At 35.9% G+C, this 15,766-nt stretch overlaps 1 protein-coding gene across 1 annotated transcript in view; it reads right to left on the bottom strand.

Annotated features, from left to right (window-relative positions):
• Positions 1 to 4,139, bottom strand: part of LOC112053554 (facilitated trehalose transporter Tret1) — a 33,829-nt gene extending 29,690 nt beyond the window's left edge. The window contains exon 1 of the mRNA XM_024093007.2: positions 3,651 to 4,139. Within this exon, the coding sequence (XP_023948775.2) occupies positions 3,651 to 3,704 (54 nt within the window). The 5' untranslated portion in view covers positions 3,705 to 4,139. The remainder of the gene's footprint in view (positions 1 to 3,650) is intronic.
• Between the last annotated feature and the right edge of the window lie 11,627 nt (positions 4,140 to 15,766).

Below are 15,766 nucleotides of genomic sequence, written 5' to 3'. Positions count from 1 at the left end.
CTACTAACTGTAAACTATCTCCCTGCCTTTAATCTCAACGAAGAATAGATAGAAGGACGGGTGGCAACCCTAAGTGTCATTGCTCTCTGGAGAATGAAGTACTTACACATATCTCAACAAAAACTGCTCTGTTTATGAAATATAGTGATTATAATTAATTAATTCGTTATCACCAGTCAACCCACAGTAATCGCTAATTTGTTTTAAGTACAAATCAATTACTTGAACAATGACCAATATCAGTATTTAAATACAATGCTTATTATTAAAAAAATATCCAAATGTTAGTGGTATCTTTGAACCGCAGGTACAATGTAATTCGTTGCTTTTGAGTAACTCATAAAGAGAGGGGTTAGGCCAATAGTCACCTCGCTGGTCCAACACGGATTGGCAAACTTCACACACCTAGAGAATTAAGAAAATTCTCAAGTATGCAGGTTTCCTCACGATGTTTTTCCTTCACCGTTTGAGATAAGTTGATATTTTTTAAAACGCACATAACTGAAAACCTTGTAGGTGCATGCCTCGGACAGGATTCGAACCTCTCCGAATCGAAGGAAATCATATCCACTGGACTATCACGTCTCAATAATCAAATAACTTTATCAAAGAAAGTTTGCTACAACTTTTCACGTAATTTTTAATTAATCTTTAATTTGTCCCCAGCAAGCAAAAATCGTTGACCTTAACAACCTGTGTATTACGACATTTTTAAGATGTAAGATTGGTTTGTTTGTCGGCTTTCTAGTTTGTTAAGCTTAATGATAACAGCAAAAAATAACACAAAAAACATAACACGCTTTGGCACACCGACGAACTTTTTGAGCAAAACAACTTTTTTTTTCTTTTTCTAGAAACATACTATTACTAATTAGGCAAATGGGGATGATGACTAGGTATGAATATATTGATTTTTACGATACATTCGGGTAAATAAGGTCAATGTTAACTAATTTATACATAAAATGCAAAGATTGTCTGGATATTTGCAAAATAAATAAAATTATAAAATTTCAAAATCTATTAAAAATCTTTTATCGTAATTAGATGAAAATTCATACAGTTTTAGCTTTTTTAATGTATGAACTATAAACATAGACGCACTAATAACAAAGATATAAGTAATTTTGTTTGAACGCACATACAAATCTAACGAGTCATTAGTTGTAAACGTGTTTTTTGTATGGGTCGTTTTTCAGGGATCCGCGGCAGCGCAGCCAATCTGACCCTTTAAATCCCTGTAGCTCGGAAAGTAATGATCGCAGATACCCTGTTCCTTTTACAAAATTGCTTTACTATTAGCATACTCTTCATTTTTAGACAATTTAAAAAACTGTCATCATCCCTATTATCCAACCACATACTTATTTATACATCATATTATCATCTCCACATACTTTTATACGAGGGTATACATGGGGCCGACGTTGTATTCGTATTACTCTGGATGTTCGGAACCGATTTTGAAAATTCTTTTACCACTTAAAAACCACGTTATTTGTGAGTATCGTAGGCTATATTTTATCCCCGTCTTCTCACGGGTACGTGTTTCAAAATCGACACAACAAGAAATCAGATATTAAGATTATGTGAAGGTGTTCGTTTAGCTAAGGCCAATGATATTAAATTATGTTAGTGTTACTGGCGCATGAAAAATGAGGCGCTCAAAAGAGGAAATTTATAGTCAACTCAATGTTAGTTGTGGTCCACAACGAACGTTATTTAAACTATTAATACCTAAATATCGTCTACAATGTCGAGTTATGTGTGTAAATCTGTGTGAAGAGTAAAAACTGTACATACATAAATATATAATGAAATTAAAGACAAAATTGTGCATGAGTGCGCTCAGTGTTGTAGCCTATTATTCGGCCACTTTTTGCGGTGATTTTGTAGGGACGTAACCGATCTATAGAATAAAATTATCATTGGCTGAGGTATGTGCCTAATACAGACCATTTATATAATAAGATGCGGTAGATGAGATTCAAAATAGAAAAAAGCAATACATATGGATCTCAAAGAATGTTTCATTCAAGATGTAAGTATCTTGTTGACCTCGAAAAAATGGTATCTCACCTCTTATCTCAAAAACGAGCATTTAATATCACAGAAATTTAAAATTTAAATTTAATTTCACGTTCCGAAACTATTTATCGAACGACGAAAAAATGGATGAAAATCTCAATCCGACACGTAACTATATTTTTCTTTTATGTAACTTTTTACCGAGTTTTCGATTTTAATATTTTTTTTTATTGGGTTAGGCGAAGGATATGCATGAAATATTTTTCCCAAGCGCAGTGTAAGTTTCCGCAGGTTGTTTTTGGTTCGCCGACTACAATAGGGATGATGACAGTTTTTTAAATTGTATATAAATTAGGAGTATGCTAATAGTAAAGCAATTTTCTAAAAGTAACTGTGGCTAGTTACCAAAAAACCATAAGGGGTGTGGATTTTCATCCTCCTCCAAACAAGTTAGCCCGCTTACATTTTGGATTGCATCATCACTTACCATCAGGGGCTAACTTGTAAATAATAAAAAAATTAAAAATTTAGCTGGAAGTGTGAAGGCTACTTGAAGGGACACTTTACTATAACATTATCACATCACACTAATATTATAAAGCCGAACGTTTGTGTGTGTTTGTGTGCAAGTATGTTTGTTCCTCCTTACGCTGCGGCTACAGACGCGCCTTTTTGACGGCCTCCGTGGCGCAGTGGTATGCGCGGTGGATTTACAAGACGGAGGTTCTGGGTTCGATCCCCGGCTGGGCAGATTAAGATTTTCTTAATTAGTCCAGGTCTGGCTGGTGGGAGGCTTTGGCCGTGGCTAGTTACCACCCTACCGACAAAGACGTATCGCCAAGCGATTTAGCGTTCCGGTACGATGCCGTGTAGAAACCGAAAGCGGTATGGATTTTCATCCTCCTCCTAACAAGTTAGTCCGCTTCCATCTTAGACTGCATCATCACTTACCATCAGGTGAGATTGTAGTCAAGGGCTAACTTGTAAAAGAATATAAAAAAAAAAACAGAAGCGATTTGGCTGAAATTTGGAACGAAAATAGATTTTACTCTGGATTAACACATAGGCTAAAATCTATTTCCTTTTTCCTTTTCATCCCGGAAAAAAACGATGGTTCCCGCGATATTTTGTGAAAAACTGAATTCTACGCGGACAAAGTCGCGGGCATCTGCTGCTGCTGCAGTACATTAATATTTAACAAACACATACTTACTCGTAAATCGAAAACACACATTTTTTAGACCTTTTCAACGACACTTCACGCTAAGCAGCAAACGAGTAAAAATAAATCATCCCCACTTTACATAATAGGTTTGATTTGGTTACATTTCTTTAGGGTATAAATTTTATCGGAGTGTTAAATGTAATAAATGTAGGTACCTACATAATTATGCCTTTAGGAAAAAAATCCTAAAAACATAAGCATTTGGGTTGAACGCGCTAATCTCAGGAAATACTGGTCCGATTTGAAAAAATCTTTCAATGTTAGATAGCCTATTTATCGAGGAAGGCTATAAACTATATATTATCTCTGTATTCCTACGGGCACGGGAAACACGCGAGTGAAACCTCGCGGCGTCAGCTAGTCTCTCATAAATTGAGGAAAAATGTCTCATACATACCTGTGATAACACCACCCTGGATCTACTAATAGTGTTTTCACCTCCTTTTGTCATTTTAACACAAAAAAGTCCACTTTATTTTAACAATGTTTATAGTTTTCACTCAGAACACTGATTTGTTAGAAGTCACAGCACGGACTGCCTTTCTTGAGTCACTGATAACTGCATAATTTAATAATGATAATCCTATTGCCGGGTTTTGTATAAGCCTTCAATTGTTTGCTAAATACTTTGAAGTCGATCACTTGCATTTAGCTTTTATTCCTCCAACGAGCAATTTAATTAACACGATTCGAGGAAAAAGAATCATAATTTTTGTAATTAATATCAATGAAACAAGTGATTACAATAAAAAATTACCTAATGAGTTTAAGGCCGGAATTATGTTTAAATTATTTTTTTTTTACGTAAATTTTCCGGAAGTCGATTTTTTTTTATTATTTTGACTTAGACTTCTGTTCTGTTCGGTTGCACAACACAAACTGACTTACTTATTAAGTGCGTGATGGACAGTTAAAATTTCATCGTGTCATTAATTGATTAAATTATTCAAAAACCGGTCTATAAAACAAAAACCAAACTTTTTTTATTGCACCTATTAAGCCTAACGATGTTGTCCAAGAATGTTTTGAACCAAACTGCGTAGGATTTCGTGGTTGAAAACATTTTTTCATATTTTTTAACCGACTTCCAAAAAGGAGGAGGTTATACGTTCGGCTGTATGTATGTTTTTTTTATGTTAGTACAGCGATAATTCCGTCATTTCTGGACCGATTTTGAAAATTATTTTTTTGTTTTGAAGGGTTGAATATAAAAATTTTAATAAAAAGATTCAACCAACTTCCAACTCAAAAATTAACCTAAACTAAAAAGCAAAAATAACATCTTACCTATGTGCTACCTTCTAATCAGTTTGAAGGCGGTGCCAATCCAGTGACATGTTTTAATTATAGCCGTTTCTGAAAGAACCACAGTTGTAATTTATACGGCTTGAATTAAAACATCACTGGCTTGGCACCGCCTTCAAACTTATCAGAAGGTACAGAAGGCACATAGGTAAAATGTTATTTTTTGCTTTTTAGTTTAGGTTAATTTTTGAGTTGGAAGTCGGTTGATTTTTTTTATTAAAATTTTTATATTCGTGAGTCGTAAATACATCGTCGGGAGGGGGAGGCAAATATAATCACTATCAGCATATTCTACTGGCCTTTAAGGGCCAGGCTGCAGAGCGGATATGGAGCTCAGACCCACAACGCTGCTCCTTATATAGGTCATCATAGCTATCGTCTATAGCAAAGCACACTGCGAAGAGTATATTTGTAGGTAAACTTTTCGCAGTGTTGCAATTACTGGCAACCCAACCCACTGGCAAATACACCCTTCAAGATTTACTTATGTACCCCAGTCAAATTAGGATTTCCCCGAAAAAAAGATAATATCTATACTAATATTATAAAGAGGAAAACTTTGTTTGTATGTTTGTATGTTTGTTTGTTTGTTTGATTGTAATGAATAGGCTCAAAAACTACTGGACCGATTTTAAAAATTCTTTCACCATTCGAAAGCTACATTATCCACAAGTAACATAGGCTACATTTTATTTTGAAAAAAAGAGGGTTCCGTAAGATATTTGGATTTTTCAGACACAAGGTGTAAAAAATCAACCAGAAAAGTAGGGTAGGGGTAGGTAGGAGTAGGGTAGGGGTAGGGAGTAGGGTAGGGGTAGGCTATGGATAGTCGAGTTTCACGCGGACGAAGTCGCGGGCGTCGGCTAGTTATAAATAATTGAGTTTTGTTACCTTTGATCTTGAATCTTTCATTCCGAGGTTAAGCACTTTAGTTTGCCTAATTCACTGGGCTAATTGAAAAATATTGTTTTTTTTAAAAAGCCCTGTAAACGTCAAGCTTATAGCTTGACCTGACATTACTAGGTTAGCAAGAAAGCCTATAACTTAAATGAGAAACATTGCAGTCTCTTCAGAGTCATTTGCCTTAATATACTATTTTGTAAGTGCCTTAAGACGATCAGATCGATAAGAGATAAATAAAGAGCCGTGATAGCCCAGTGGATGATCTGTCTCCGATTCCGGAAGGTGTGGGTTCGAATCCTGTCCGGGGCATGCACCTCCAACTTTTCAGTTGTGTGCATTTTAAGAAATTAAAGTGAGGACCTGCGTACTAGAGAATTTTCTTAATTCTCTGCGTGTGTGAAGTCTGCCAATCCGCATTGAGCCAGCGTGGTGGACTAATGGCCTAACCCCTCTCATGCTGAGAGGAGACTCGAGCTCAGCAGTGAACCGAATATGGGTTGATAATGATGAAGTGCTAAAGCTAGATGATCCATTCCTATACTGTAAACATTAATTGTTTTTGAAGCCTCAATAGCTTAGCAGTAGCAGTGCCGGATTCAATACCAACAGGTCATGGATTCGAACCCCATCCGCTGGATTATAGTCATACCCCCTACTAACACTGTCTTACCAGTTAATTGGAGGGGGACAGTTATGTTTAAAGATATATCCTTGCCAATTTGAAATGGATATGTCGGTAGCTTTTGAAAAAGCTTGATTAATTTTGAAGATATCATGTTTATTTAAACATCGGATATGTCTCATGTAATATTGTAATTAGATAGGCTGTAGGAATGCTGCCTGTTTTTTGTGTTCTAGTATTTTTTGTGGTCATCTGCAATTTAAATTTATAACTGATACAATCAGTCATCAAAAATTAATTGACGACATAAGTTTTATAGGCATAAATTATAATTATCTGGTACTTTTTTTCCTATGTTAGTAGGTGAAACTTGTTATTCAATTATAGGTATGCTAATGGTATGTTATTACTTCTAGAATGCATACAGATTTTTTGGAGTTTATTTTAGAGTTTACTCCTTAATATGCCCACGGTATGAAAAAAATATGGGCACTAAAATATGATGAACGAATGACAGCGTTACGTTATTGTGCGCAACTTCTTCTGCGCACCTTTCACCGTGCTGCCAACACCGTGCACGTGCGGGCGCGCTTAGGAGGTTCTCAATTCGATTCTATATTTTTTTTTTGCTGGCTTTAATTAAGAGAAGATAAAAGATTATATAATTACTAAAATATATTAATTTACGTTAATTAGTGTTAAATTTTGAAATACAAATTATGAAAAAAGTTTGTATAAGTATGCGGATGTCAAGGAGACGCGTGACGTTTATTTTTTATGGGTTTCACCGCCTTCACCACGCTGCTTTTATACACTCACTCTGCATGATCTTTACTCTATGCTTGCAGCATAAAAAATATATGGAAATGAGATTTTTTCTTTAAATTTGTAACAAGTAACGTCGTTAAATATTAATTAGACAAACTAGGAAATTGGATTTTGATGACGGCTATAAAATAGCTATCGTTTTTTTATTTGGATTAGGTAATTACTAATTAGAGTAGTTATAATTATGCTTTCAATTATAAAACGTTTTGTAAAACGGAAGAAAATCGTTTCTATTAGCTTATTTTATCTTTATATTATCAAGACTGTGATAACTAAATGGAAATGCCTTTAAAAAATACATTAAAAAACTATTGCACTATTTACTAATGGTTTTATTAAAAAAAAAAAAAAATCAAAAAATTCATTTATTTCAAGTAGGCTCAGTTTACAAGCACTTTTGACACGTCAGTTGACTATTTGTAAAGATTCTACCACCGGTTCGGAAGGCAGGTTCTGCTAAGAAGATACTGGCAAGAAACTCAACAGTTGCTCTTTTGAAAAAGTCATACAGTATTACAATTTCTTATAGTTTTATTTCCTGTGTGAAGGTGGAAGCTGATCCAATGGCCTCCAAGCACCTTTGTCTTTAAGGAACTCATCAATAGTGTAGTAACCTCGACTAAGTAAATGTTATTTAACACATTTTTTAACAATTTTTTAACACATTATTACTACATATTATTAATAATAATATATATTCAGTCAATGGCCAGCGAAAAGCTTCGACCAACACCTTAAGAAGACACTTAACTGTTGGATCAAGAGTCGGATACAGAAGGCAGTGATTCTTGAGACGGCGCGTATTGTGAGGAGGTTCCTCACTCTGGAGCCCTGACCACCGGTTGCTTGGGCACTCAAATATCCCGCAACGGGAGGGTTGATTTTTTTTTAATTTAAAAAAAATCAACTCTCAAGTGTTTTGCATTTTACTTTTATATCAAAATTGTTAAAAATAAAAAAAAGAAGTAATAAATAAATGAGAGAAAAAAAAGCATTTATGTCAATATAGGTATTTAGAATTTAAACTATCGTGAGTATTATTCATATTAATTGATTATGTTTGGATCGTGCCGCGATGCAAGAACCAGCTCCTGACTAAGGGTCCCGTATAGGTTCGAAACTAGTCGGGCATACTCCGACCAAATATAACGTGAGTTTTAGCCGTGTTTCATAATCAATTAATATAGGTATTATAATAACGTCACATAACTCAACAGTCTCATTTCGTATTCAGCTTAGATTATAAAAAAAGTGTCATTCGGAAAGTTCCCACAAGACTGCTTTTAATTAGTAGATAGATACTAGATAAGAGCTATATTATTTTGTTTTTATAATGCCTAACTTCCTCTGCAGAATGTCTAATGTAAGTGTATTTCCTAAAATATAACCTCCGAAAATAATATTTTCTGGCAGCTCTAAAAAAACATATCTATTCTATACTTACAAACTAGTATATATATATATGTATTAATATAAACTGTACCTAAGCAGTTTTTTAGTACCTACCGTTATGCAAGGATTTTACCAGCATATTATAGGGTTTGCGGATGACAGTCTCGTCTCGAATTTGTCTGTATTTGTATCTTTTGTTTAAACAAACAAAAACAAGCGATAGACAGAAACAGATAGTGACGAATTTTTTTTTTTTTATTCTTTACAACTTAGCCCTTGACTACAATCTCACCTGATGGTAAGTGATGATGCAGTCTAAGATGGAAGCGGACTAACTTGTTAGGAGGAGGATGAAAATCCACGCCTCTTTCGGTTTCTACACGGCATCGTACCGGAACGCTAAATCGCTTGGCGGTACGTCTTTGCCGGTAGGGTGGTAACTAGCCACGGCCGAAGCCTCCCACCAGCCAGACCTCGATACATGACTCGAGATTTTTTAACCATCGGTAGGGAGCAACCCAACAAGCTTAACTTGAGTACATCGACCGCCCCCCCCCCCCCCCATGAGTGGCTCAGAAACTTGAAAGTTTTTGGATTGCTTTTTCTCGTAAACTATGACTTTTATATTAAAGTTTAATTGACAAAAAATGTGGAGGACATTTCCTGCACTACTTACAGATTACTTATGATTGATCGCAAACGATAATCGTATCATGTTTGTATGGTATTGCCGAATTACTTTCATTGGCGTATCTAGAATTGTTTCCTAGACTAGGTGGACTAGAACTCGACATCAAGTCTCAGTATCATAAAAGAATTCCATATCGGTAAACCACAATATAGATAGATAGATCCGCAGACGGACCAAAGTCACTGACATAGCTCAGCGAGTCGCGAAGCTGAAGTAGCAATGGCCACATAATTCGAAGAGCCGATGGACGTTGGGGTCTCAAGGTGCTGAAATGGAGATCTCGCACCGGAAAGCGCAGTGTTGGTTGACCCCCACTAAGTGGACCGAGGATATTAAGCGGGTTACAGGAAGCCGCTGGATGCTGGCGGCTCGAGACCGTTGTGCTTGGAGGTCCATGCAAGAGGCCTATGTCCAGCAGTGGACGTCTTTCGTCTGATAAGGTAACCCACAATACTTTAGATACAGATACACACGTCCAGTTATGAACATCATTACTCATATCTCTCTGGCATGTTACTCTCTGTATCTCTGTCTAACACAATACTTTAGATAAGGAGGTATAGAGACGAATCATGTGTATGTCCTTAAACAACGATAAAAACATAAACAAACACAATAATGGCCTTGTACATTAAACACATGCATGAGCGGTAGTTTCCTCATGAACTAGTATCCGCTTCACCTCTGACATACTGGACTAAGACTGTATGGCTCAGACCATCTTCATAATTTTATACATATTATTAGTCAATATGGCAATTGATAATCGTAAGTACATACGTCTTTGTGGTCCGATACATTGTTCTTCATTTGAAGTTACAACCGCGATACGCTTTTCTGGCAATGTAATGTCTTACTACAGTTATACGCCTGTTTTTGTTGATATTTTCAAAAGTAATTTACCTAACGCTATGGAAAAAAACAGAGGTGATGTATCAATTTATTTAGAAATTATTAATTTTATGAAAAGAAAATGCATTTTTTGCATATACGCCCCTCTGGCTTGAAGCCCGCGATATAATAAAAGAAACATTCGCCGGATAGATGAACACCCCTCTCTTTTAAAGTCGGTTAATAAGCTGTAAGTTTGTCAGCTCGTGCTTTGACACATGCTTTGTTTATTATCACAGAATAGTGATTTTACATGTGCTTAGTCCATTATCACAGAATAGACAACTTTAAAATCTAACGCTTTTTATTACTTATCGCTAAGTACGGTAGGCAAAATAGGCTACTTGACACTTTTTTTAAAAGAGTCTTAAGTTGTTCATTAGCGTTCTGCTAGATTGAAAAAAAAATTATATTTTTTCGAGACAAGAATAAATAAAAATATAAATTTTTAAATATTTTTTTGACAGTACGAAAAAAAATGCTGCCCTGTGTTTTTTTTTAAAGAATATTTGCCATATTTGTTTATAATATGACCAATATTCCCATTCCCCTCCAACTAGTCGGGAAAGTCTTTTAGTCGGGAAAGACTATACAAGGAGTGGGTACGACAATAGACCAACAGGGCGAGGACCGAACCACCACCCCTTTTTGATGAGTCTAACCGCTCTTACCGTTGAGCTATTGAGGCTATAGATTTAGACGTATCTAATAGTTAATTTACACACAGATACGGCATTGATGTATTCTATATTGGATTTCTAAATGTTGTGTAATACTCATATACGATTTAGATTCATATACATTCCATAATCAAAGGACGACGTGTTTTAGATGAGTTCCTACTGCATATTACCTACTAAATATAGATACAATAGGTATAATCGCCATAAAAAACACTCAATAAAAATATTTATAGTCAAAACTCAACTTAGATAGAACTAGCACTTAGGGATCCGTAGAACATTTAACACAACTGATTACTATCAAGTTAATTTTTCGATATTTAAATTAAGTTTTTTAATAAATCCTTAATTTTTATTAATTGATATCGACATATTTCGCACCCTTATTCTATGTATTACACGAAATTAATATTGTTTATATTAAATTTGATATGAGTCAACTACCCTATCACCATTGACATCTCATAGTGGCTCGTAAATAATAATTTAACATTATCACCCTAAGTCTTATTAGAGTCGCTCGCATTGAAGGAGCGTGGTGGGTCTAAGCTCCATATCCCATCACATATACTCTTTATATGGCCCTGTATTAGGCTGTTTAAATAGGTTGATAAAGATGATGTATGAGAGATGGCAACCCTGCGAACCTTGTTATTTGAACACTTAAAAATATCAGATTTTCATATCATATCAGAAGATTCCTTGAAAAAGCTCGGGTAGGTAGGTACTAGTGGCGAAGCATGGAATTTTGGCGAAGGCAAGCCGTTTAAAAGAAAAGAAAGTTCATACCGCTTGAAGCTCCGGTTTCTCATACATACAGGTGTCCCGGAAATATTACGACATACCTACTTTACAAGGTGATAGCTGACATCAAAGCCTACTAAAAAACGCAACTATTTACGGGACACCCTGTATATTATATTCATTATCACTTTACAATATTAGTATACCATATGAATATATACCTATGTAGGTATATATTTTTAAAAGGTAACCCGGCAAGAATCGGCCTATATGGACTCTTCGCCGCTGGTAAGTACACTTGTTAACTTCACTAATGTCACAAAATTTACGAGTAGGTTAGTTAGGCAAAGTTCTATTAGTTAAAGTTATGTACGTATGCTATTAACCGATATTTTTCATTCGACTATACGCATTGGTTTGAGCAATCTACGTCAGCTCATATGTCGCACCGTACTGCATCTTTAGACCATACTTACTGTAAATACCTACCGGTAGGTGATGACAGTGGCGTAACGTGGTTTTTGCCGCCCGATACAACTGGAAATTCGCCGCCCGGGGCTGACTGAATGGAATGCGACCATTTTCCATACATAACTGGGCCCAGATTTGATGAATGAACCGTAACGTTACAATTTTAAAATTAGAGTCATTTAATAAATAATAATAAACAGGTTTAATTTACGTTTGATTGACAGTTGCATAATCAAGATGTGGTGGACCTACCAATGCATAGCTTTAAGCAAATTTACTTAGTCGAGGATACTACACCATTGATGCTTGGAGGCCGTTGGATCAGCTTCCATCTTCACACAGGAAGTAAAACTACTTGAGCCTACTAGAAATAAAAGAAATTTTGAATATTTGAATTTTGGGCAAGTACTTACCTACATTATAAAATGCATGATTTCGCGGGTGTATTGTATGTATGGAAGATACGTGTATGAGGTAACTAATAAAAAGTATTACTTATACCTAATACTTTTTATTTACTTTGAATTTATAATCAAGATATCGTTACATTTGTTTTGATAACCCAAGTGTTCTTAGATAGGTGACAAAAAATATATTTTTTAAATACTGCAATATGGGTATCAAATTACAGAGCACATTGTGAGGATTTCAGTTGTTTTTCTTATTTTTTATTTGTGCTAGATTCTGTCTAATCAATAAGTTTATGAGCCGTGCATATTTTGTTTTTCCAATTTTTTACATTTTTAATTGACAAAATGGTATCGCTTGCCTCTTGGAACAATTGCCTTGCTTTCCCCCAGATGACTACGCCACTGGGTAACAAGTTACCAACTTATTTGTACTCCGTGTAACAAGACTCGGTATAAAATATAATAATTATATTACGTAAAGTAGGTTACAAAATTACACCCATATTTACTAAGATTACCTATCTACCATGCGTGCGTGCACTGCGAAAATTCTTACTGCATACGAATATCTTTATATTTACCTATGTACATATTATATTATACATATACTAGCGGACGCCCGCGACTTCGTCCGCGTGGAATTAATTTTTTCACAAATCCTGCAGGAGCCATGGAATTTTCCGGAATTAAAAGTAGTTTATTTTTTTTTATATACAAGTTAGCCCTTGACTACAATCTCACCTGATGGTAAGTGATGGAGCAATCTAAGATGGCAGCGGGCTAACTTGTTAGGAGGAGGATGTACTCGACACCCCTTTTTCGGTTTCTACACGACATCGTACCGGAACACTTGGCCGTACGTCTTTGTCGGTGAGTGAAGTGAGTTTGTGTTAATCCAGAGTAAAATCTATTTCCATTCCAAATTTTAGCTAAATCGCTTCAGTAGTAGCTCCGTTAAGGAGTAACAAACATCCTGTATAGATGTTTGCTTTTCGCGTTTATAATATTAGTAAGATAGGTTGCTTTTTTATTTTTGATATGGCGAGTACATCAGTCAACGGCGGGGCACTATGATGAGCCGATGGACGTTGGGGTCCAAAGGTGCTGGATTGGCGACCTCGCACTAGAAAGAGTTGTATTAGTCGACCCCTCACCAGGTGTACTGATGACATCAAGTGAGTTCCAGGGATTCGCTGGATGCAAGTAGCCAATAGGTACAGTGGACGTCCATTGGGTAATACAATGATGATGATGATTATAATCTGTACAGGTTTCCTTGCAATAAATGTTGAGCGCCATCTTTTGATAAAACACTACATTTCTTAACGAACCTACGAAGCAACGAACAGCAAATGAACGCAACACGAAGTGGCGACCTAGTCATAACAAGCACCGTCAGATGGCGCTGCTAGACTTCTAAAATATTACTTAATTTATTATTGTAAAATTGCCAAAGCGGTTGTTTTCTATGTTCTGTGGTAAAATCCCACTAAAAAAGTTGAATGGATGTTTGTTACAAAGATTTCAGTGTATTATTGGAGTTTGTTACCCTTTCACGCCGAAACTAGTGAACCGATTTTACGTTTCCTGAGGCATTTGTGAATTGTATTCGGCATCTGCTTTCACCAATAAGAAGCTATAATTATTGTCATCGATTAATATCAATAATTAACATCGACTATATTTCATCCCCGTAATTCCACGCGAGTAGCCGTGATAACCCAATGAAAATAACCTCTGCCTTCGATTTGGAGAGCGAAGGTTTGAATCACGTCCGGGTCTTGAACATCTAACTTTTCAGTTACTGGCACATGACAAATTAAATATCAAGTTTCTCAAACGGTAAGGAAAAACATGGTGAGGACGCCTGCATACTTGATTATTCTCTTAATCCTCTACATGTGAAGTCTCCGCATTGAGAAAGCATGGTGGGCTGTAGTCTAACCCCTCTCGTTCTGAGAGGAGACTCGTGCTCAACAGTGGGTCCTACGGGAACGGAAACGAGATAAATACATCAAAGGCGAAGTGATAAAATTAGATCGTAATTGAGCGAGAACGGTGCGTGCGCAGAATTCACGTGCGCCGTCCACGTGGCCCAAATTGAGACATAGCGTTGGGCTTTGTTGTGAGAATATACTGTTCATACCAAAGATTTTATAATAGAGATATGTCACTAGCGCTTCAATTTCATTAAGTCGCATAGTAAACAACGAAAGTTATTTAAATAAATAATGCCTAAATATTGTATACTTTTAGCAGACTCAGAAGTGGTTTACAAACAATAAGAAAAGTAATATCGAACAATGGTAACCAAAATAAGACCCTAGAATGACAAAGAATGACCTTGAGTGGAGTCACGCACTTGTGAACGCTGTGTGTAGGGTTATAGGATTCTATATTCTATTCGGATTTTTGATTTTTTTTCGCGATATCTCGGAAGAGTTTCCGAGATATCGCGAAAAAAGTGTGGCGATCCCAAAAACTTGTGGTTAAACTTCTGTTGACCTCCCACACATGTTCCAAAAATTGCGTCCTCTAAAAATGCAATACTACGGACAACGACGTAAACAGTAGGTACAATATAATGTCGTTGGTCCTTTAAATTGTAACATTTCAATGGACTAACAATCACGCGAATAGACACGTGACAGTGATGAATATAAACGACTTGACCCCCGAATTTTAAATTGGAAAATGAGTCGGGCTATTTTTATTAACTAATTTTGTTATTTTCCAATGATATTTTATAAGGTATAGACGCCGGCAAGTGAGTTGAACCAAATGACAGTTTTATGCGCATGTACAATTTTGAACAAGTGTCAGTCAGCTTTCCCGATGCTTCCTACAATTATCGCCATATTTCAATCAGTTTACACGACAACTTGACTAATTATATACCAAAACCTTTGATCATCATCATCATCATCATCATCATCATATTCGGCTCCCTGTAGGTCACGGGTCTCCTCTCAGAATGAAATGGGTTAGGCCAATAGTCCACCAAATGCGGATTGGCAGACTTTACACACGTAGAGAATTAAGAAAAATTTCAGGTATGCTCACGTTTTTTTCTTCACCGTTTGAGACACGTAATATTTAATCTATATCTATCTTTACTTATAATAAAATACTGAAAATATTTATTTTCGGTTTTTCGTCTGTCTGTCTGTCCGTTTTTTTTTGTTATTCGGGCATCACGCTGAAACTACTGAATGACTTCAAATGAAACTTGGCACGGTTTAAGACCATAACACGGAGAAGATTATAGGATACTTTTATTGCGAAAATAAAATAAGAAGGGGGTGAAATAAGGATTGAAAGTTTGTATGGAAAGACCTTTATTTTTTGAGTTACAGTTTTAAAGAATTGGTTATAAATCATAAAAAAAAATACAAAATATTAAGTGATTCAAAAATTCAAAAAATTTTAAATATAATCTCTAAAGGGGTGAAATAGGGCTTAAAAGTTTACATTGATTTCCACGTGGACAAACACATTTAATATAACTGAAAAGTTGGAGGTGCATGCCCCGAACCAGATTCGAACCTATGCCCTCCGAATCTTAGGCTGCCG

Source organism: Bicyclus anynana, chromosome 22 (genome assembly GCF_947172395.1).
Source record: "Bicyclus anynana chromosome 22, ilBicAnyn1.1, whole genome shotgun sequence".
In the NCBI taxonomy this organism is placed as follows: Eukaryota; Metazoa; Arthropoda; class Insecta; order Lepidoptera; family Nymphalidae; genus Bicyclus; species Bicyclus anynana.
This window is presented reverse-complemented; position numbering and strand designations above follow the sequence as displayed.